Source organism: Armigeres subalbatus, chromosome 3 (genome assembly GCF_024139115.2).
Source record: "Armigeres subalbatus isolate Guangzhou_Male chromosome 3, GZ_Asu_2, whole genome shotgun sequence".
NCBI lineage: Eukaryota > Metazoa > Arthropoda > Insecta > Diptera > Culicidae > Armigeres > Armigeres subalbatus.
The window spans coordinates 211670103-211694898 of record NC_085141.1 but is presented as its reverse complement, the minus strand read 5'-3'; the positions used below and the strand labels follow the sequence as shown (position 1 = coordinate 211694898).

At 40.2% G+C, this 24796-nt stretch overlaps 3 protein-coding genes across 4 annotated transcripts in view; 1 reads left to right on the top strand and 2 right to left on the bottom strand.

Annotated features, from left to right (window-relative positions):
- Nucleotides 1–24796, bottom strand: part of LOC134219102 (uncharacterized) — a 434839-nt gene that overhangs the window by 261855 nt on the left and 148188 nt on the right. The window lies entirely within an intron of this gene.
- LOC134219103 (uncharacterized) overlaps nucleotides 1–24796 on the top strand; it is a 103184-nt gene that overhangs the window by 16173 nt on the left and 62215 nt on the right. The window lies entirely within an intron of this gene.
- Nucleotides 3378–6868, bottom strand: LOC134219324 (uncharacterized). The gene has a single exon (XM_062698041.1). The coding sequence runs from the start codon at nucleotides 6866–6868 to the stop codon at nucleotides 5585–5587; it is 1284 nt and encodes a 427-aa protein (XP_062554025.1). The 3' UTR covers nucleotides 3378–5584.

The window sequence follows — 24796 nt, the reverse complement described above, 5'->3', positions numbered from 1 at the left end:
GGAGACCCGACGACGAGAAAGAAGCGTTCTATGCGCAGCTGGAGCAGACATACGATGGATGCCCACTGCGGGACGTCAAAATCGTCATCGGTGACATGAACGCTCAAGTAGGAAGGGAGGAAATGTATAGACCGGTCATCGGACCGGATAGTCTGCATACCGTATCGAACGACAACGGCCAACGATGCATAAACTTTGCAGCCTCCCGCGGAATGGTAGTCCGAAGCACCTTCTTTCCCCGGAAAAAAATATACAATGCCACATGGAGATCACCTATCCAAGAAACGGAAAACCAAATCGACCACGTTCTAATCGACGGTAAATTCTTCTCCGACATCACGAACGTCCGCATTTAGCGCAGTGTGAATATTGAATCCGACCACTACCTCGTTGCAGTATGCCTGCGCTCAGAACTCTCGACGGTGTACAGCACGCGTCGAAGTCGGACGCCGCGACTTAATATTGGGCGGCTACAAGACGGTAGACTAGCCCAAGAATACGCGCAGCAGCTGGAAGCAACAATCCCAACGGAAGAGCAGCTAGGCGCAGCTTCTCTTAAAGATGGCTGGAGAGATATTCGATCCGCCATTGGTAGCACCGCAACCGCTGCACTTGGCACGGTGCCCCCGGATCAGAGAAACGACTGGTATGACGGCGAATGTGAGCAGTTAGTAGAAGAGAAGAATGCAGCATATGCGAGATTGCTGCAACACCGCACGAGGGCGAACGAGGCACGATGTAAACGGGCGCGGAACAGACAAAACTCGATTTTTCGGAGGAAAAAGCGCCAGCAGGAAGATCGAGACCGTGAAGAGACGGAGCAACTGTACCACGCTAATAACACACGAAAGTTCTATGAGAAGTTAAACCGTTCACGTAAGGGCCACGTACCACAGCCTGATATGTTTAAGGATATAAACGGGAACCTTCTTACGAACGAGCGTGAGGTGATCCAAAGGTGGAGGCAGCACTACGAAGAACACCTGAATGGCGATGTAGCAGACGAAGATGGCGGTATGGTGATGGACCTGGGAGAACGCGCGCAGGACCTAATTTTACCGGCTCCGGATCTCCAGGGAATCCAGGAGGAGATCGGCCGGTTGAAGAACAACAAAGCCCCTGGGGTTGACCAACTACCAGAAGAGCTATTTAAACACGGTGGTGACGCACTGGCTAGAACGCTGCACTGGGTCATTACCAAGATTTGGGAGGAGGAAGTTTTGCCGCAGGAGTGGATGGAAGGTGTCGTGTGTCCAATCTACAAAAAGGGTGACAAGCTGAATTGTAGCAACTACCGCGCAATCACATTGCTGAATGCCGCCTACAAGGTTGTTGTTGTTGATTTTTATTTAGGACCTTTTAACCATTTTGGTTATTCAGGTCGCATTATAAGATTACAGAGTTTGAATTTAATTTGTATAATGTATGGTGTGTATGTGTGGTTGTTGACATCGGGCTAGGTCGTCCTGGTTAGTGGTAACGTGCTCTTCCTTCCTGGATCATACTGGGAGGATGGTAACGGCCCTGGCGGCCTTGATAGCCTGTTGTTTAAGTTGTTTTTTGATGATCGTCGCTATCATGATGAGGAGAGAATCCCGACCATGATGATCAGGAGAGTCAGCTTCGTGTCGTGGTCTGCTAGTATACTGGTGTGTACTTCCTGGGTTTGGATGATCGTTACGTCGTGATCTCCGTTTTGTGTGGTATCCTTGGAGTCGTTGTTTCCCATGTTGAGTTCAGCAAAGGTTGACGAGCTGGCGACTGGTTGAGGTACACTGATGATGATTGATTAAGGTTGATGTCTGTATATATATGCTGGATATGCTGACTTAAGTTTTGTTTGCCGGGTGTTGAGTTCATCAGTTTAGTGGTTGGTTTGCTTTGTTGTTAAATCAGCGTTTGCAGTTTTGTTTTTTTTAAAAAGTTGACAGTTTTTTGCAAACTGCTGGTGTCATCACCTAGTATCTCTCGTAGCGATGTGCCCAGTAGGTACTTTTGCCTTTCTTTGTCGTATATTCTGCAGTCAATAAGAATGTGTTCTACTGTGATTCTTATTCCACAGGATGGGCACATAGGTGGATCTTCCTTCTTTGCGAGGAAGCCATGTGTGAGCTTGGTATGCCCGATTCTTAGTCTGGTGATTGTACGGTTAACATATCTATCGTTGGCATAAGATGAGGCCCACTCGAAAGGGGTGTTTTTTATCCTTCTTAGTTTGGTGGAGCTGCAGTTCCATGTGGCACACCAGCTGGATAATATTTTTGAGTTGACCAATCGTTTGAAATCTTCATACGGGGTTTTTATCTCGGTGGGGTTTCCTAAGAGTGCTCCCTCTTTTGCTAGTTGGTCTGCTTTTTCGTTGCCGGTTATATTAACGTGGGCTGGGACCCAGCACAGTGTTGTGGTGCCGTTTTTTGTTTGTAGAATTTTCCTGATTTTGATTATCCATGGATGACTAGAGTTATTGTTGGCGACGGCTTCTAAGACGCTTTTGGAATCGCTGAATATGACGTTTAATCCGGTGGGGCAATGTTCCAGGGCTTTGATGATGGCGAATGCTTCTGCACTGAAGATTGATAGGTGTGTGGGTAGGCAAGTGACGATATTTATGTTGTTAGAATGTACGCTGCAGCCTACACCATCCTGTATTTTTGATCCGTCCGTATATATGTGACGATGATATGGGTAATCGGTGTTGCAAAGTTCTTTGAATTGAATTTGTTTTGCTTTTGGGGGAAGTTTGTCAGGAATTCCGGTGTTAATTTGGAATACACGTTTTTCCCATGCTAGTGATTCTGCAGGGTTTTCGCTTTCAATGGTCATATGCGGGATGGAAAGTTCGTTCATTAGGTTTTTGGTGTCATTTATGATTCGTAAATCCGATTCAAGTATTCCCCTGGCTTGTTGCTTTATGCAGTAATCAATGGTTTTCTTGATTGATGCGAGGTGTAGTGGAGGGAGTCCGCTTTCTGAGAGTATGCTTTCTATAGGGCTGGAGTGAAAGGCTCCTGTGGCAAAGCGTATACCTTGGTGATACAATGGTGCTAGCCGGTGAATATTTTGTCTGTTTGCACAGGTTATTATGGGAGCTCCGTACAGTAGTTTTGGTAGAATAGTCATCTGTAGGATATGAAGTAGGGTTTTCCTGTCGGCTCCGAAATTAGTTTTGCTGATGCAGTTCATGATATTTAACCGTTTTTTGACTTCGTCTCTAGTCGTTTTTGTGTGGTAGTTGTAGTTGAGGTTGCGATCAAGCCACACTCCTAAAAGTTTTTGGTTGTTTGTGACTGCTATCTCTTCGTTATCCAGTTTTGGCGGGGTTGGTTTTGGAGTTTTTTTTTTCCTTTTTTCCAATGTGCATGATTCCCGATTTTTGTGCGGAGATTTGGAATCCAGTTGCGTCGCTCCATTTCTGTATGCAATCTAGAGTTTTTTGTATTTTTGCCCGCGTCCATTTAGCGGATTTAGAGATGACAGCGATGGTGATGTCGTCTGCGTACATTTTTAAAAAGGTGTCCTTTGGGAGGTAGTCTCTGATGCTGTCGACGGCTAGTAGGAAAAAGGTGACTGCGAGAACGGATCCTTGTGGGACGCCATTCTCTTGGGTTTTTGTGTCGGATAGTTGATCTTCGTACCGCACTTGAAATTCTCTTCGTTCTAAGAAAAGCTTGCAGAATTGGGCCATGTTTCCGGAGATCTTCGCTTTTGCTAGTTTTTGTAATATTAGTCTGCGCCAGGTGCGGTCATATGCCTTCGTTAGGTCCAGGAATATTATTTCTGCTTGTTTTTGGTTTATTATGGCATCTCTGCCAAAGCTGTCGATTTGGGAGATGACGTCAATTGTTTGGTGTCCTTTGCGAAAACCGTATTGGGATTTCCCAAGAATCCCGTTGGTTTCTAAGTGGTTCATCAGGCGTTTATTTACCATGCGTTCAAATAGTTTGAGCACACAGCTAGATAGACAGATTGGTCTTAGGTTGTTAGCTGTGTTTGGACATTTTCCTGGTTTGGGTATCGGTACTAGTATTGATTTTCTCCATGGTTCTGGAAAGGTTCCATTGAGCCAGATTTCGTTGTAGGCTTCTAGCAGTTTCTTTTTGACGTAAAACGGTAGGTGTTTGAGCATTGCGTTGTGAATTTCATCGGGGCCTGGTGAGGTTCCTGTAAGTCTGTCCAGCTGGAGTAGCAGCTCATTCATTGAATATGGTTGGCATAATTTTGAGTTACGGCTGCTTCTGAAATTGAGAGGCTGGCTTTCCTCTTTTTGCATTTTGGTTTTGAATTTGTGGGAGTATGCTTCATTTGAAGATTCTTTTTGGAAGTGGTCCGCTAAGTGGTTGGCAATTTCCAGGGGTTTTGATATGATTTTGTTTTCAGTGGCAATTGCCCATGTTCTTGATGCTGGTTGTCCTGTTTTAGATATTGCACGGATGCGGTTCCATATTTCTTTAGTTGGGGTGTTTTCGTTGATGGAGGAAGCAAACTTTTCCCATGATTTTTGTTTCTCTTCTTTGATGATTTTCCGGCATGTATTTCTGGCGCTTATAAATTCGTCGTGAATTGCTTGGTAGAGGGGATCGCCTGGTTTTGATTTTTGCTTTTTTCTTAGAGCTTTCCTTCTTTGCTTGATGGCTTCTGCCACTGTTGGGTTCCACCATGGAGCCGCTTTCGAGTGTACTTTGGTTGAGGTTTTTGGTATTGATCGTAAGGCTGCTGATTTGATTGCTTCCGTTAGTTCTTCTATCGAATGATTGGAGTTTGGAGGAATAAGCTTTTCAATTTCCTCTTCGAAAGTGTTCCAGTTTGCGGCGTCTATTTTCCATCTAGCGGCTCGGTTTCTTTGTTCAAATTGTTCGAATCCTATTAGGATTGGAAAATGATCGCTGCCGTGTTGGTCGTCTACAACAGTCCAGTTTAGCTTATTCGCTAGGTCAGCAGAGCACAAAGTTAGGTCGATGCATGATGGTGTGTTGGTGTTTTTATTAGTATTTGCTGAGTGTATGAAAGTGGGAGATCCATCGTTTAGAATAATTAGATTATTCTCGTTTATTATTGAGTCGATCATTTTTCCTCTTTGGTCTTCTTTTTTGGAGCCCCAACTGTTGTGGTGTGCGTTGAAGTCACCAGATAGTATAAGGGGTTTTGGTAGGGAGTCTATAATGGTTTCCAATTCGTTTTTGTTGATTTGTTGGTTTGGTGATAGGTAGATGCTGCAGACTGTCATTTTCCGTGGTATGTTAATTTCTACAGCGATCGCTTCGAGGGTAGAGTTCGTTTGTAATTGTTTGGCTTTGATGCCTGTTTTGACTGCTATTGCTGTTCCACCTTGGCCAGATGGTCGGTGGATAGAATAGGTTTCGTATCCATTTAGGCGAAAGTTTTGTGAGGAGTTGGTTCTTGTTTCCTGTAGCGTAATGATTTTTGGTTTGAATTTGCTGACTAAAAGTTGAAGATCCTCATATTGACTTCTTACTCCATTACAATTCCATTGCAGTATTTCTGTCATTATTTTTGTTGTTGTTTGTTGTTGTGTAGATAATCCGGATTCGAGTTTGGTGGTGTTTGGTGTTCTGGTTTGTTTGTATCAGGGTTTCTGGTCCATGTGTTCGTCGGGTTGATCGTCGGTGTTTTCAGATTCTGAGTCGACGTAATCCACTTCCTTGGCTGGTGCCATCTTGTGGTTGGCTTTCTTTTTCCTGGGCGGTGACGGCGCGGGGTTATCTTGATTTCTATGTTTAGGGGCGGATTTATATCCGTGTTGTTTTAGTATGTTTTCTAGCTTAGCGTAATTTTCTTGGAGTTTTTCGAGGTCTTTCTCTGCCTTTTTTCTTCTTTGTTTTTCTTCTTGGTATACTGATGCAAGTTTTTCAAATTTGTTGTGGATGGCTTCGTAGTTTTCTTCCATTTTTCCGAACTTTTTTTCGTTTTCGTCCTGGTATTGCTTCAGCAGATTTTCGTAATGAGTGTCGTAGTCTAGTTTGATGGATTCTGCTAGTGATTTCTTCTCTTCTTCTAACTGTTGGATTTGGTTACGATACAGATTGTTTTGTTCGGTTAGTTGTGCGATTTTTTCATCAGTCTGCCTCTTCAGTGATGATTTAAGGGTATCCGAATATGTTGATTTACCCTCGTTTTCCACAATTTTCCTTGCTTCCCAGAAAGAGATGGTTTTATCCACTTTCACTTTTGTAATGGCTTTTTCTTGCTTCAGGGTAGGGCATTCCTTAGAGAATGCGCCATGTTTGTTTCCACAGTTGATACATTTTTCGCTGTTGGTACATTCTTCGTGGTATAGTTCACCGCACTTGCTGCATTTTTTTTCACTGGAACAGTTCTTACTTGTATGTCCGAATTTGAGGCACTTGAAGCACCTCAGCGGATTTGGGTACCATGGACGAGTTTCAAGCACAATGTAACCTAGTTTAAGTTCACTTGGTGGCTTGGTGCCTTTGACAGTGAGGACAAAGATTCCCGTAGAGGTTTTATTTTCTTCTCTTCCTTTCATAATTTGCTTCACTTCAGTTATTCCCTGTTCCGAGAGCATCGCTAGTATATCCGTATCACTATCTTCCCTAACATCACGACAGAAAATGACCACTTTGCACGAATTTAGGGTTTTGTGTTCGTAAACGTTGACCGTTATTCCGTCGGTCATCTTTTCCATTTTAGCCAGATTTCTTGCCTGGCTCTCGTTCTTCACTGTCACAAAAATTTTTCCATCGCGGGTTTTTTTTGCACTGTGGACTTCACCGCAGAAACTTTGGATGAATTTTTCCACTAGCACTGGAGATACACCATGGAAGCTTTTTCCCTCCTCCTTCCTCTCCAGTACCATCACTTTTCCAGCGAGACATCCGCCGGAGGTCATTCATCACGTAGTTTTGCTACGTGTGAATTGGCAGTTTTACTTGCGTTTTTTTTTTTGTCGGACGCTCACTTTGGTTGCGCGCGGTTAATTACACAGCGGTGACTGCTGATATTGCAGTTTTGCTGGATCGTTCGGGTTGTAACACGACACTTCACTTCGATTGAATTTATTGTTAACGTTATTGAACGGGTCGATCGCGAAATACACCTGTTCTCAACCGTGGTCAGGCAACGAATGCCTACAAGGTACACTCCCAAATTTTGTGCCGTCGACTAGCACCAATTGCAAAAGAGTTCGTTGGGCAGTACCAGGCGGGTTTCATGAGCGAACGCTCCACCACGGACCAGGTGTTCGCCATCCCCCAAGTACTGCAGAAATGCCGCGAATACAACGTGCCCAAACATCATCTATTCATCGACTTCAAAGCTGCATATGATACAATCGATCGGGACCAGCTATGGCAGCTAATGCACGAACACGGATTTTCGGATAAACTGACACGGTTGATCAAAGCGACGATGGATCGGGTGATGTGCGTAGTTCGAGTTTCTGAGGCATTCTCCAGTCCCTTTGAAACGCGCAGAGGGTTACGGAAAGGTGATGGTCTTTCGTGTCTGCTATTCAACATCGGTCTGGAGGGAGTAATACGAAGGGCAGGTATTGACACGAGTGGTACGATTTTCACGAAGTCCGTCCAGTTATTTGGTTTCGCCGACGACACTGACTCTGTAGACTGCGTGGTTGGCGACGTGTAGCCATGGACCGAGCCGAATGGAGAAGACTCTTATATACCGCACAGGCCACTTCGGCCTTAGTCTGAATAAATAAATAATAATTCTTACTTCTCACGTCTTACTTCGTATTTCTCACTTCTCATTTTTCATTTTGCCTATTTTACTATTTTTGCCAGGAAAGTTTCAGGTTGTAAATTTTATTGACATTGCTGGGCATGAAAGTATTATCGTCTTAGCCTTATGTTATTCGGAATAACATAAAGCCAACACGATGATACTTTCATGCCCAGAAAAGTCGAGAAAATTTCCAACCTGAAAATTTCCTGGACCAAGCCTTCAGCTTTGTAGCAACGCATCTTACCGCACGGCTGAAGAAGGCCCCACTTACTCACTGTTGACGCACATAAGAGCGATTATTGGTTCTGGATAACTGTCGAATTTGACATGGGTTTCAAGACGAGTTTGGGCAATGAATTCAACAACTATGTCTTTAACGTATACACAGTTTCTTACGGACGGATGAATAGAACAGACATGGATGACTGAACATAATTGAACAAGATTACTTTTGCATCACTTGGTAAAGTTTAAAATGCCGTATAAAAAGTTTTATAGACGGAATAGTGACAAAGATTTCTGGATGAACAATAATTTTAGTAATTTGTAACATTTATAATAAACGCACATTATTTTGGCGCACAATTTTCTTCACTTATTCTGACAATAGACACACTGTGACGCTTTTTACGCTGATTTTAAAATCTAAATATTTTTTTTTTAAATTTCTTTAAATTTTTATGTCGGTTTCGGGGTCTAACCAATTTATGCCTTTCTCGTATTCAAAGTATACGTAAAGGCTATATGTTCGCTTCAAAAACAAATTTATTATAAGGTACACCGGGGCAAGTTGAAATGCGGGGTAAGTTGAAACGGAAGCTGTAATTTGGATCGGAAATGACCCAATGCCCAGATTATTTTTTACAACAAACTACTCCCCTGAACGCACCTTCTGACTGCCATTCCCGGAAGATTGCAGCTACAAAAACGCAATCCCTGCCTATGTTTATTTTTCGCCCTTCGCAAAATTTTAACCAACTTTTTGACGTGCCAATAAAACAGGTCTCCAAATGATGTTTGGAAGAGTGCTTATCTCAAATTTTCACAGTAGGTAATCATTCAATGTTGAACAAGCATAATGATTATGAAAAATCGATGGGAGATCCGTTTTAATTTTTGTATTTCGGTCGTTTGAAATTGCTCCGCAATTTAAAACCCATCGGGGCAAATAGAAATGTGTGGTGCGGGGCAAGTTGAAACGACGATTCAAAACGTCTCCCTCGCAATTATTTTTTTCTTCTAAAATTCAGATACTTGATAGTAAGGTTTTAGGGCACTGAAATGGAAAGTAGGCTTTGAAATTAAAACAACAAAAGTCAAAAACAAGTCGCCACCCACATAACGCGGAGTTTCTGCCGCCATTGTTCTACGGGTAGAGCATAATTGCACCAGAAGTAACTGTGTTTTAATTGCTAATTTCGAATCATTATGTAACATAAGCGGACTACAAATCGAAGGGATCGCTTTTCAAGGTGCGTATTGAACTATTTACAATGGTAGTTTGTTTAATCAGTCTGCTTCAATTTAAATATTTAGTTTAAAAATAGCTGTACGCATTATGATCCTTTGATTCAAAATTCGTGCGCGGTGGACGGATTTCGATTCAGGAGTAGTTGATTTAATTCATATTTTCCTCATGTTTTTCGTAGTTTTTATGTGTAAATGTGAAACACTTCAAAAGTAGGAGCCTTCATGTCCCCTTGTCAATGACAAACGTTTCATTTGCATTCGATTTCTATAGTCTAGTCTAGAGTAAGGATTTCGATGTCCCACGGTATATATTGATATGAGACAATTGAATGGACTATATTTAGGTTTATTTTTTGAATAAAAGAATATCAATATCTGGAATGTGACTTTTATGGGAGTAAATATCAAGATGAGGCAACACAATTTGGGATTTCGTTTTAAAATTTTTAGAACAAAACCTGCTATGTTATCAGTTTTTCTTAAACAGGAAACAATTTTAAGCTAGTTTCTAGAAAGGAAATCAAAATTATAAAAAAAAAATTACATGGGACTCTTATGCGAATTTAGTCACCATTACAACCTCGTGCATCTTGAGTCTCAATGAGTACATATATTGTGATTTTAATACGGAAAAAATAGCTTATCTCTGTATGTAGCGCAGTGTTTCAACTTGCCCCGATACGCGGGGCAAGTTGAAACGATGCACATAAAAAAGTAATTTCAATATACAAAATATTTATAAAAAAATTAGGTGAAGTTACTTATTTTTTATGTATAATCTTTGGCCCGAACTAGCAAACACCGCAAACGGATTCAAAATTTATTAAAAAGCGATTTTTTTATAGCACTTCAAAGTTCAACTTTGAAAAAACCGTTTCAACTTGCCCCGGTGTACCTTACGACGCGGAATATTGTATCATTGTTTCCTATTGAAAATTGACGAGATCGGACTATTGGCTCAGAAATTATGACCAACATAATTTTGTTTATAAAAAAGCGCGTAAAAATTTCCTCCAGGAATTCCTCCGAAAGTTCCTCCAGGAATGCTTTCGGAAGTTCCTCCAGGAATTGCTCCGAAAGTTCCTCCAGGAATTCCTCCGGAAGTTCCTCCAAAAATGCTTTCGGAAGTTCCTCCAGGAATTCCTCCGGGAATTCCTCCGGAAGTTCCTCCAGGAATTCCTCCGGAAGTTCCTCCAGGAATTCCTCCGGAAGTTCCTCCAGGAATTCCTCCGGAAGTTCCTCCAGGAATTCCTCCGGAAGTTCCTCCAGGAATTCCTCCGGAAGTTCCTCCAGGAATTCCTCCGGAAGTTCCTCCAGGAATTCCTCCGGAAGTTCCTCCAGGAATTCCTCCGGAAGTTCCTCCAGAAATTCCTCCGGAAGTTCCTCCGGAAGTTCCTCCAAGAATTCCTCCGGAAGTTCCTCCAGAAATTCCTCCGGAAGTTCCTCCAGGAATTCCTCCGGAAGTTCCTCCAGGAATTCCTCCGGAAGTTCCTCCAGGAATTCCTCCGGAAGTTCCTCCAGGAATTCCTCCGGAAGTTCCTCCAGGAATTCCTCCGGAAGTTCCTCCAGGAATTCCTCCGGAAGTTCCTCCAGGAATTCCTCCGGAAGTTCCTCCAGGAATTCCTCCGGAAGTTCCTCCAGGAATTCCTCCGGAAGTTCCTCCAGGAATTCCTCCGGAAGTTCCTCCAGGAATTCCTCCGGAAGTTCCTCCAGGAATTCCTCCGGAAGTTCCTCCAGGAATTCCTCCGGAAGTTCCTCCAGGAATTCCTCCGGAAGTTCCTCCAGGAATTCCTCCGGAAGTTCCTCCAGGAATTCCTCCGGAAGTTCCTCCAGGAATTCCTCCGGAAGTTCCTCCAGGAATTCCTCCGGAAGTTCCTCCAGGAGGAATTCCTCCGGAGGACTATTGGCTCAGAAATTATGACCAACATAATTTTGTTTATAAAAAAGCGCGTAAAAATTTCCTCCAGGAATTCCTCCGGAAGTTCCTCCAGGAATTCCTCCGGAAGTTCCTCCAGGAATTCCTCCGGAAGTTCCTCCAGGAATTCCTCCGGAAGTTCCTCCAGGAATTCCTCCGGAAGTTCCTCCAGGAATTCCTCAGGAAGTTCCTCCAGGAATTCCTCCGAAAGTTCCTCCAGGAATTCCTCCGGAAGTTCCTCCAGGAATTCCTCCGGAAGTTCCTCCAGGAATTCCTCCGGAAGTTCCTCCAGGAATTCCTCCGGAAGTTCCTCCAGGAATTCCTCCGGAAGTTCCTCCGAAAGTTCCTCCGGAAGTTCCTCCAGGGAAGTTCCTCCAGGAATTCCTCCGGAAGTTCCTCCAGGAATTCCTCCAGAAGTTCCTCCAGGAATTCCTCCGAAAGTTCCTCCAGGAATTCCTCCGGAAGTTCCTCCAGGAATTCCTCCGGAAGTTCCTCCAGGAATTCCTCCGGAAGTTCCTCCAGGAATTCCTCCGGAAGTTCCTCCAGGAATTCCTCCGGAAGTTCCTCCAGGAATTCCTCCGGAAGTTCCTCCAGGAATTCCTCCGGAAGTTCCTCCAGGAATTCCTCCGGAAGTTCCTCCAGGAATTCCTCCGGAAGTTCCTCCAGGAATTCCTCCGGAAGTTCCTCCAGGAAGTCCTCCGGAAGTTCCTCCAGGAATTCCTCCGGAAGTTCCTCCAGGAATTCCTCCGAAATGTTCTCCAGGATTTCCTGCGAAGTTCCTCCAGAAATTCCTCCGGAAGTTCCTCCAGTAATTCCTCCGAAGTTCCTCCAGGAATTCCTCCGGAAGTTCCTCCAGGAATTCCTCCGAAGTTCCTCCAGGAATTCCTCCGGAAGTTCCTCCAGGAATTCCTCCGGAAGTTCCTCCAGGAATTCCTCCGGAAGTTCCTCCAGGAATTCATCCGGAAGTTCCTCCAGGAATTCCTCCGGAAGTTCCTCCAGGAATTCCTCCGAAGTTCCTCCAGGAATTCCTCCGGAAGTTCCTCCAGGAATTCCTCCGGAAGTTCCTCCAGGAATTCCTCCGGAAGTTCCTCCAGGAATTCCTCCGGAAGTTCCTCCAGGAATTCCTCCGGAAGTTCCTCCAGGAATTCCTCCGGAAGTTCCTCCTGGAATTCCTCCGGAAGTTCCTCCAGGAATTCCTCCGGAAGTTCCTCCAGGAATTCCTCCGGAAGTTCCTCCAGGAATTCCTTCGGAAGTTCCTCCAGGAATTCCTCCGGATGCTCCTCCAGGAATTCCTCCGGAAGTTCCTCCACGGATTCCTCCGGAAGTTCCTCCAGGAATCCCTCCGGAAGTTCTTTTTCATCTCACTGAACATTTATCCATCTCATCGCAGAACAAAGAAATACAGCACCAATCTCGTCACTTGTTTTTGCTAACATGCGTGCTCACTGCTGACAAAAATCACAAAAATAAAAACAAGTCAAATTCCTTTTCATTGACTTGTTTTCGATGGTCTTGGAGAAACATGAGATTTGACTCCCACATTCCATGGTTTTGTTTAGAAAACCGACCCCTTCCTCGGTAGCCCCCTTCCCCATACCCTCGGGAAACCCGGAGCATCTACGGTGCCCATGAGCCGATCTGAGATTTAGAATAAGGACAGAAAACTAGAAGAGTTTCTACATCCAATGGTTCCTTCTTTTTCTTCTTCTGTAATAGTGATAAACTCTTCAATAATGTTGAAAAATAACTCAAACAAAGAATCAGAAAAAATCTTCTTCTTCTTCTTCAATGGCTCTACATTCCAACTGGAACTTGGCTGGCTTTTCAATTTAGTATTCTACTAGCATTTCCTCAGTTATGAATTGAAAGCATTCCAATGCCTGCCATTGCATGGGTATGTATTTTGTGTGGTAAGTACAATACTTTTGGAGTCAAGAATGTTTCCCACCCGAAAACAGCCTAGACTGGACCGAGAATCGAACTCACCATCTCCGGATTGGCAATTCTATGCCTTTGCTCGCAAGGCTACTGGAGACCGAGCTGGAGAACCAATCCAATGGTCCAATTGTCACTTTCATAAAAATCAGCTAATTGCTTACAAAGTAATGTTGATACGAAATTCGACCAAATTTTGCCTATCTCAACCTTTTTGTATAACCCCTGTGCTTATAAGGTACTGTCATCATGCGTAGAAGTGAACATCGCTCCTGCACAAGCTGCCACAGTTGCAGAAGGTAGCTGGGTTCGATTCCCGGTTCGGTCTAGTCAATTTTCGGGTTGGAAATTGTCTCGGCTTCAATTTTACTCAAAACTATGTCAATAGCAGGACAACTCATAGATTTTAGTAGTCCTGCTTTTGACGGAAATTGAGTAAAATTTTCGTGGGAAGAAAAGAGAGGGCAATACAATTTTACTCAGTCACTGAGTGGGTGAAAGTTAGCGTGTAATAACTGTGGAAGTGCTGAATGAACCCTAAACTGCGAGGCGGTGATGTTCCAGTGGGGGATGCAATCCCAAAAAGAATAAGAAGAACAGTTCTAGTTACTGGTTGATGGTCGAGTATTGGACGGGCGTCCTTCATAGCACCATCCACTTAGCACGTCTTCCAATATGACTGGACGAAGCTTGGTGAGGGGGCTGAGAATCAAACCCATGAACGTGTGGCCTCTTGTGCTACGGGACCCCCAGATGGTCTATTTTATATCGTGCAGATTACATCCATTCAATAACTGAAACATTAAACGGCTATAATGTGTTTGTTACGTGCGTGTATTCAAACGTATTTCTCATTTTTCATACACTCGTATGAAAAAAAGCATTAATATTTTGACTTCAAACATTCAATTTTAAAAAATTCAAACGCGTACTTTCGAGTTTGCTTAAATATAATTTCGCGATTTTTGCGACAACATTTGAAGGAACCGCGATTTTTGCAACTGAACGAGTAAATCGGCGGTAGCTGTTATAGCTTTTTATATTGCATGGTTTCATTGCACGTCCACAAAAAATGACCTTGAATTTTGATCGGCCATCTTGGATACCGAAATGGCGTCAAACATCGATTTTCGAATTCTATTCTATTCATTATTCTTCAAAACATTATTCTAAGTGTTTTCCAATGAAAAAACTTAGATTTTTTTTTTTTTGAAACCGCGTAAAATCCGAAATCCAGATCCAAACCGAAAGTTGTCCAAGACCGGCGCCTAACCAGCCACCATCAGGATGGTCTTGCTTTAAAACCGCGCATCTTACCGCTAGGCGAAGGATGGCTCTTAGACATGTTTATTATCATTATTATTTAGGGACCGTACAGTAAGTACGTAAGAGATTTTCTGGGTTTTTAACTCCCCGTTTAAATTTATTTTTTTTAAATGGGAGGACATAGAATTAAATAAAAGAAGTCTGTTTAGTTTCCTAAGTATCCCTCAGAAAATGCTGCTCAAGAACTGAACCATCCACAAGAACCGGTGAGCGTGTATTCTTTTTCAAACCGAAACTCAACCCACAATCCCACTAAGTGTCAACCTAATATCCCATCTATTGTCAACGCTAATGTCATCTATTTCGAAAACATCCGCCTCTGCGCGGCGCGAAGGCAGATCCAAAACTTAGTATGATGAAATTTAAACTACTTCTAAACGGGTTATATTGTGTGCAGTTTCCTGCTGCTGCATTGACTGGTCCCAAGGTGAACCTTTCACAAAGCACCCACACAAATTGCGGGCATTCAGCTGAATTTTGCGAGCTTCGCCGTTTGCCACATCCAAACTTTGTTATATTAACGATAACAGTTTCATGTGTTGCCCTCCCCCGTTAGTGCGCCCCAAGAGAGCGAATGAATCGTGTGCAAGTGGTATTCGGTTGCCGACAAAATTCCTCCCCATCTGGAGCCAAATGCACTTTCCAGGTAGATAACGGTGGCCAGTTTTCTCCAAACGAACACATCATGGCAAACTCTCTCGTATGATCCCTGACTTTGGCTTTTGTGGTGCCGCACAAAGTGAAACTCAGCTGAACGAAGCTTTCATGGCTTATTTTCTTCATTTTCGCACCTTTCGGTTGTTTCAAAAGACCACCATTGTCACAAATAGCTCATCATGGCTCAATGAAGGAACAGCTTTTTTCAATCTACCAGCTCATACCCCTCCTTCGGTTTCTTCGGTTGGTTTTATTCCCCGCCGAAATGAGCTGGTCGTACACATTCAAACATGCTATGAAATTACTCCCATGAGGAAGGGATTCTTTTTTTTCAGAGCGATAACATTTTGTGGAATCCGTCTGTCGTCGGAGCAACTCATGAGCACTTTCCACAAACACCACGAGCAAGGTGAGATGCAAGTCTTTTATTTTTTTCCCCAGTTCCCACTATCTACCTGTTCACCTAGGATCAGAAATTGCTCAGCCAAAAACCCTTTCACCGAATATGGGGCAAGATAACGTAAAAGCCTTATCCACTCCGGCTGCGAAGGCATGCTGCGGTGGAATAAGCTACTTATATATGGGTAGCTGCCACGTTGCGGGTTTTCTGATTGCAGGAAAGTTGTTGAAAAAACGGAAGGAGTGGAAACTACTGCCATTATCTCGCAGGTTTTAATGCTGGCAATGTGTGGCGCACCGGATAGCAGGTTTTAGCAGATAGTTGAATTGAAGAAAAAATGTGAGCATTATGCGATCGTAGAAAACAAGAGAAACATTAGTTTTAATATAACTAATTAAAACACGTGTTGAACGATTTTCATTACGATTAGGGTTACCATTTTAAATGAGCTGGGTGGTAGATTACATTTAGGAATTTATGGCTTTTAACGATTAAATGAAACTCAAATGATTGTGTTATGATTATTGATAGTTGATGAAATCCGAAAATCAACTGAATTTGTTTTAGTTAAATTAATTTTGAAAAATAAAACTAAAAATTCCATTTGATGAACACACTGTTATACAGAGAATTATATTGTTCTGATTCACATTACTGATTTGGATCCATGGTGTTATATGCAGTTATATGTCGATGAACAGATTGTTCTCGCGACATTTCTGGAATATCTGACGTATAGGAAATACCTGGTTCAAACAAACTTCGAGCATCACCTAAAATACACTATGATGTAAACCTTTAATGTTATCTTATTCTTATTCTTGAATAATTATAACGTACTTATAATTTCCATATTTATACAATTATAGCAAAATTTTTCAGATAAATTTACATGTAACGAGTGTTCGAGATATGAGTCTGTTCAGGATTTGAATTTAAACGTTGTTCATAATCTTTATCAAATAGGTACGTACATGAATAGATATAAGCGAACTCCTATTTTCACGAAAAAAGTATACAAATTGAAACGGCAATTTAGTCGAACTTCTACCAAATAATAAACCAAGCCACGGTGACAAATATTTAAACACTTTTTTTTTCACGTGAACGGAAACAATGTGCGGTTAAATTTTTAAACCACTGCCCAGTACTTTTTTGTTCATTATGATAATCGATTACTCGATTATAAATGACCAATTTTTTCCACGAAATAAATAACTCGTGTTCAAAAGGAATCAATCAAAATTGGTTTTCGCAATAAATGGAACCGCAATCAGGTGTACTCCAAATGCTTTGAAATCTCTAATTAATTGTGGGTGTTGGATGCAGCAATCCGATACTGCCAGTAACTATGATTTATCATGTGTAATGTTGAAGCGTTGTTCTCGCCACCCAATTTATTTGTGGTATTCGTAATTTGTGTATCGTGGAAAAAAAATCCATATATTCAGGTTGGGCAAACTGACACCCTTTTGTGACTTTAAAAAATAGGCAAGCGTGTGGTGAAACGTGTTGGACCATGATTCTTTCACTATGTATTTCATCTAGGTGATTGATTGGAAATAAATTTACTTTTTATTCCCTAATCTCTCTATATAAAAATGAGTTTCCTTTTCCTTGGGGCATTATAACTCTTGAACGGGTGAACCGATAAGCATGATTCATGCTCGGTTCAAATGGTTCGAAAGTGGGCTGTGTAGAAATGGACATGAATTTTAACAGGAATATTTTGAAAATCATAAATTAGCATTAGCATTGAGCAATTCGCACAAATTCGTAGGTCGTCTGTTATATGAGAGTAGCATCACTTTCACCCATTGTCACAGATATTGATTTTCTAACTATTACAAAAAATTTCTACTATTACAATACTAACTGTTACAAAAATCGAAAACAAAAAGTGTTGCAGTGTGAACCGGCCTGAACAATGAAATTGATGCTCTCCCAAAATCTGACAAATATCAGTCCAGAATTAGATTTCAGCGCTTTTCTTATTTTTTAGATTTTGGTTTTTTACTATAGAAGCGACAAAACAGAAAGTTTTTTGGAAAGTTTACCTGTATTAATCGGATAATCGAAAATGCTAACGTTGGAGTTGTAAATCAATACGAAATGCTGTCACAAAAGGCCAAATTAATATTTTATGTTCCATAATGATCAATTTTGGAGACTTCCGAAGCTCGTGTTTCCATTCCAGACCAGTATATTTCGATCGGCCGCAATTCTGGTTATTTTGGGGTCAAAGGCACAAAATTGGATTACTATTTAACATCTTTTTGTAAAATGTGGAATATGGAGGTGAATGCGCAAGATTTATTTTCACACGTCCTGTTCCTTCGGCTTTTTTTTGAAACTCTCGCAGTGTGAATAACACATGCTGAAAACGTCTTCCACAAAATTTCGTTAAAATCAGCCCAGAAGGCGAAATGTTATCGACTTTTGAAAGTTATGCAGTTTGATTCCGTACACCGTTTAAATTGTGCTACTCGGGGTCAGAGTATATCGATGCGGAGGATGTATAATGAACGGGAACGCAAGTGCCAGCTGCCAACCTCGCAACTGTTGTCAGCTTGCGGCATGCGCGTAGCCGTAGAACGTGGCATCAAGGCCGGTAACGGGAAAGCTCCCGCTGTAGACGAACTTCTCATCGCCGTCCGAGACTTGTCGAGTCTTTCCGATCGCGATCGAGGTGGGACGTGAATGGCTCAACAACTAAGTTAGGAGCTGAATTGACCCAAGGGCACTGACACTCGTCTAGTCACCCATTGTAGTTGCAAAGTGCTTGGAACTTGCACTGATCTATGAATATGCTGACCAGGTGGAAGAGTAGTGTTGATAACGTAATTCTAATCAAATCCAAATCAAATTGCTACGAAATGAGATTTCGATCCTCAAACATGATGAAAATATAAAAAAAAAATCATGCTTGTCTTTTACTTATTTTCGGTGGTATATGAAGGTATGTCTGCAAATCACTCCTTACTGAATGAATGAAAAAATCTTTTTGTATTTATCATGACATAAAAACACTTTTTTTAGATAGGGTAAAAGACCCAAAAGTTGAGGTAATAAGCACGTGCTGTCACTATTTTATCACTCACATCTAAACGATACTACATTTCACTTACTTTTAGAGTGTATCCAAAAACTCATTATCTTTATTTTATGAGAAATATGTTCCGATCGCAAGGAGGCCTATCATTGTTGCCTAAAATCAATCCCCCAATTATTGATACAGTGTTCCAATAGTTGTGGTATTTTTTTATTTCGTGTTCCTATAGCTGCGAATCCCATTGTTTTCTTACGGGACTCGCAACCATAGTTCCTATATATAGGAACACTACCGCAACTATTGGTGCAAAGGCCAGTGAAAAATAAGGTATTTGAAGTTTATTTACCGATTTTGAGTGTAGAGGAACTGTACCGGTTTTGGCCATGTTCCTAATTTGGCCAATTTTGCGAATAACTCCAAAAATAAAGCAATTCGGGAGGGTTTTATTAGTTCCAACAAGAGATATATCCCTCACGATTCAACGCTGCTTTTAACTGATCGATTATTTTGGAAAAATATGTATTTTTCAGGGTTGGCCAAATTAGGCACTAAGTTGGCCAAAACCGGTGCACTTCCCCTATTCCTTAGCTGTTGTCGTTTGTTTCTCATAGTGACAGTTCACCTAATTGATTAACAATGTGGGTTGTGCTACGTTTAATATGTAGATTTGCTAAAAACTATAGGAGGACCCACGAATATCGGAACTTTTACCCTAGCTACAATCGTAATCATACCCCAGTAGCCATTGGCTACTGTGTTCAACCAGGGCTACTGTGTTTACTATCTCATGTGGTCTTTGATGGTTCAAACAAATCACTAAGTGTCAAGTGCTTTAGGACAATTGAAAACTGTTCGCAAGCCGGTCTCAAAACTATGGTGCTACTAAAATTGTAGTGATTTGGTGGATCACTTGAACACATGCAACAACGGTGCTGAACCACACAGTTCGAAAAAAAACTTGTAAATTTCCGTTCAAGAAGATGTATCAAATCGATCTTCGTGTTCAACAACATAAAGTTATAGGTTGATTTAAATTTACACATGCTGTCATTTCATTGTTCATGTTTTTAATGGGAAATAAAAAAAAATGCCATCATGGGGTATTGAACTTCAGTCCACAAAGTGAGAGCCTATCTCGTTAACCACTCGAATATTTCCGCTTCTTGAAAGCGAGCCGATCCAAGTATCTCAGGTTTAGGGTTCTGGTGATTCAATTCTAGCATGATTTTTGAAAACGTCGTATGCTAAATGAGAGACTCTTTTTCATTACGCTCTCTTTCAATAATATCTAAGCTAATTTTGCATTTATTACAATATTTCCACCTCAACACACTTCAGATCTCTGTTGAAAAATCCGATGTAAATGTTAGTTTGGCTTTGTAATAATCGAAAAAGAAAGTAAACAAAGAGAGCCTCTCTTTTGGACTTCCGACGTTTTCAATAATCACGCGAGAATTATTCTTTAGCCGACTAAACGATAGCATTAATTTAAACGACACGGAATATCTTCAAATACGGAACTGTTGTTAGATAGAGTTTGATTTTGTTTGAAGTTCAGATTTCTGTTCGGAATAGGCACAAAGCATAGAAAATTAAATCCAGCGTCAGCGGCGTTTGTTTTTATATGCCGCGTGGATGAAAAATCATGGGCTGAAAAATTAATTTTACGCGAATGTTTGGATTCACACGGTCTTGGTTCACACGGAACGAATCGCCCATATAAAAATTGACTTCAGTGAATTATTATTTCAATATACTACGTTTTCCGATCATCAAACATCACATGTAATAGTAAATTGCCGGCGTCACTAATCAGTACCTGATTTCGAAATGTAATTTAAACTAAAACTAGGGGGAATGACGGCTTTGGCAGGTTTTGTTCTATTATTGACAGGGGGTTTTTATTACTGATTGTGCTCAAATTTGGCCTAAACATTCTTTGCATATCAAAGAATATCGTGGCCAAATTTCATAAAATTTGGTCGACAAAAACCCCAATAATAGAACAAAACCTGCCAAAGCCGTCTTTCCCCCTATTTTATTATTCTCTTATTTGGATCAATCAAATGTTATCAATAAATCCTGCTTTACTTTTCGTGAATTAGAGTTTGGTATCATAAAAATTATCTATCAATAACTTTTTTCAAAAGTTATTCTTTATTCAGGATTTTTATAGACTCCAGTCGTTTTACTTCTTTGGAAAACATATACAACTGGGCAATGTTTGAGCGGTTGCATATCTTTAAAGAATTTGTAGTGCTATCTATTGTACAGCAGGTGATGTGATTCCTGGAAAGACATACGCGATGGAATCCACTAATGACAGCCACAATGGACAGTTTATTCCACATTTCTGCATACTCGAAATCTCAATAGATGATCAACATAACTCAAAATGAGCACTGGCTGAGTAAGACTGGGCCACGATGACCAATTTAATTAAATATTTTACCTAAAATTTGGTTAAATATACCAAAACAGGTAAAGTCATTTCGTTGGAAACTTCATTCGTTAATTCCTATGAGAATTTCTGCGGAACCATAGAATATAAAACCATAAAACCATAGAATATTCCTACAGGAATCCAAAATTTCCTAAAACAATTTCCGAAGGAATTCATGAGAGAATTTTTGAAAGGATTCCTAGAGGATTTTCCTAGAGAATCCCTGAATTAATGTCGGAAAGAGTTTATAAAGGCATTTCCCGAAAAAATATTGAAGGCATTCTGAAGAAAAATCAGAAGAAACCTTTTAAAGAAATTTCGAATAAGTCCCTACATACATTTTCAAAGGAATTCCTAACAGATTTTCCGAATGCCCCCAGAAGCAATTTTCGAAGCATTTCCGGAGAAAATTTTCAAAGGATTTCCGAAGGAGTTTTGAATGAATTTCTGAAGTGATTCCCGGAAAATAAATTGAAATAAATGGAGAATGTTGTGAAGTAATTCATGAAGGAAATGTCTTCCTAAAACTACCAAAGAATTTCTGGAGGAATTTTCAAAGAAATACTCAAAGGAATTCACATGTATTAGCATAAGCAAAGCATGAACATTATGACCGCACAATTCGTAGTTGCTACTCCGTGATTTACTAGAACTTACGAAATTTTACATAGAACACAATAAATGGGGCTTTGGATTAGCCATTCTCAATGTACACGTTTCGGGAGCTCAAATATTTAAAGTCAATAACGGCACCAGCCACGTCCTTACGGTCATATAGGAAGGGAAGGATTGTTAGTTCGACTCTCGTTGCTACTAGAGACCGAGAACACCTCTACATCTCCACGATTATCTCGGGATGTGGTATTGTGTTAGTTGTTTAGGGTATTTTATCTAGATTCACTTTGATAAGTGATGCGATCTATGGGATGGGAAATGACACTAATTTGCTGTCTCGCCATGAGAAAAAAGTTAAACAGTGCACGCCCGGTGGCATATGAAAACTGAGGAGAATCGCGTTTTGGACGATCGAACGGACGCGCAGCACTCTGTACTTATTGGCCCGATAGCTATAGCAAACTATTGAAGATCGTGCTTGTTTTGATTAAAGCAAAGTGCAATGCATGCCACATGAGCCACCGAAACCAAATAGATATTTGATTAGTTTCCCGACGAATAAAACACGCACTGCACTTACTTGCTCGATGGCTTTTGCAGACTATTGAAGATCGCGCTTGTTTCGACGGCTACTCGAAGGAATTCACATACAATTGCTTAAGGTAGATCTGAATGAATTCCTATGGAAATTTCAAGAAAAATTATCAAGAAATTTATTAAGGAACCTCTAAAGGAACTTCTTAAAAAAATCCGAAGTTAATTTCAAAAAATTCCGAAGGTTATACTGAAAGAATCTTCCTAAGGAATTCCTAAATTAATTTCCAAAAAAAAATCTGAAGCTGAAGAAATTTCCGAAGGAATCCGTAAATGAATTTCTGAAGGAATATTTAGAGATTTTTTGAAGGAATTCTAAGACAATTTCAGAAGGAACTCCTAAAACATTTTCGGAAGATATTTCAAAAAATTTGCGGATGGTATACCCAAATGAATATCTAAGGGAATTTCGAGAAAAATCCTAAAGGATTTTACGAAGCAATTCCTTAAGAAATGCTTATCTGAAATTTACAAAGGTTTTTTTTTTGAAAATTCCTTCAGGAATTTCTTCGGATATTCCTTTAGAAACTTATTCAGGAATTTTCAAGAAATTTCCTAGAAGTTCTTTCTAGAACATTTCATGGAATTTCAAAATAGTTGCTAAAAGAGTTTCTGTTGAAATTATCGGAAGAATACCTCAACAAATTTACTTCAAAAGTACCAGTAAGCTTTTTTTTCTGAAATTCCTCTTTAATTCCTTTGGGAATTCCTCCAGCCCTTCGAAAATTCCCTCAGGAATTCCTTTATGGATTCTTCTGGAAATTCATTTAAGAAATCCAAAACTCTTTTGACAATTTCTTCAGGAATTATTTTCAAACATCCATTCAGGTTCTCTTTTGGAAATGTCTTCAAAAATTCATTTGGAATTTCCTGCACAAAACCCTCCAGGAATTTCTTTAAAAACACTTCTAAAAAATCATGATAACTCCTCCAGATTTATTTCCTTAAATTATCTAAAAAATTCTTCCTTCCGATTTGCCTCCAGTGACTTCTTTAAAAGATTCTTCGAAAAACCTATCAGCAAGAATTTATTTAAGGAATTCATAAAATATTTTTTTAAATATATTTATAAGGAGAAATTTCCGAGAGAATTTTCAAAGATATTCCCGAAAGCATTGTAAAAATTTTTTTAAATAGTTCCTCAACAATTTTCGACGAAGCTTCTAGTGGAACATCTAAGGAATTCGTTAAGAAATTCCCGGAGGAATTGCTAAAGAATCTTCCCAAGGAATTTCTTAAAGAGTCTCCGAAGGAATTCCTAACGGAATTTTCGTAGGTATTCCTAAAACAATATTCGTATGCATTACTTTAAAAAAATCTGAAATAAATTCGTAAAAAAAATTCTGAAGAATTCCGTAATAGAAAGAAATTTTGTGAGAAATTTCCGAGGACACCCAAAGAAAGTTGCGAAGAATTCTTAAAGTAACTTAAAAAATATCGGTGGAATATCTGGACGAATTTCCAAAAGTAATTTCTTGATTCATTCTCGAAGGAATTTTTGGAGTGTTTTCCGAAGGATTCCTTGGATGAAATTCCGAAGGAACTCTTAAATGAATGCATAAAGGATACTTTTTCGAATATTCTCAAAAATTCCAGGTTTTGGAAGTTTTTGGAGAAACATTTCATGGAATTCCTACAGCTTTTACAATTAAGTGATAAACAATATAATAAAGTAATATAATAAAACTGCGTAGCGACAACACATCCCAGTTCTGGGTTACAATACCAGTAAATAAGAAAAGAAGAAGCGTTTTCAACTAATGCTTATTAGTTATTTGTTATTCGAAACATGCAACCTGGGAAAACATTCACAGAAGTGATTTAATTATTTTGGCAAATTGTTTGCCAAATAAGTCCTAATAGCACAAATATAAAAACATAAGAAAGTTATTGAATAAGTGGCCTGGTTGATTTTAATAAATAAAAAAAAAGTATTGTCAAGATAATTAATGTGCTATTTAATATGAAATTCCTGAACTGCAATGATTTGCCTACACCGATTCTATAAGAATGGGAACGCTTTATAGCCTATTCAGATTACGCCATTAATGACATAATAATTGGCGTTCCAGGGTAAATACGCTTTATGATGTCATTATTTACGTAATATTACATACATTTTGCGCTGTCAAAAGATACCCGCTAAAAAGAGTCATAAAGAATTTATTGAGAACAATTATTACGAGAGAGCTTTCGTTCTAACTAGGATGCAGGGAGAAATTCAACAAAACAAAATTGACAAGCGTCACGCTCTCTTTGCCAGAGAGAAAATTCTCTCTGTTTTCATTTCGTTTCGTAATTAACAGTCATGCTCTTTCTGTCGCAGCAGGGTCGAATGCATGTTAGATGGAAATCTTCTGAGCGCTGAAGAATAACTCGGATTGTGACGGTTTTGTGGAAAGCATTTTATATGATGAAAAATAATGATGATAATTATTTATTCTCCACTTATTCAACATGAATTGTTTAAAAAACAGATGCTCTCTAGAATTAACATGAAATATTTAACTTAAACCTAGATTTAATAGAACAAATCGAATAAATTTTCAAAGTTCAAGGGCCAATGCGGAAGCCAATTTAAAACGTAGGAATGGTTGTAAAACGAATATATTTGATGAATAAACATGATTTCATAAATTGTTTCAATTCTGCTCCTTGAATGGCTTAATA

Coding starts and splice junctions, on each gene's coding strand:
- LOC134219324 (XM_062698041.1), bottom strand. CDS start 6,868: ATGACCTCCGGCGGATGTCTCGCTGGAAAAGTGATGGTACTGGAGAGG.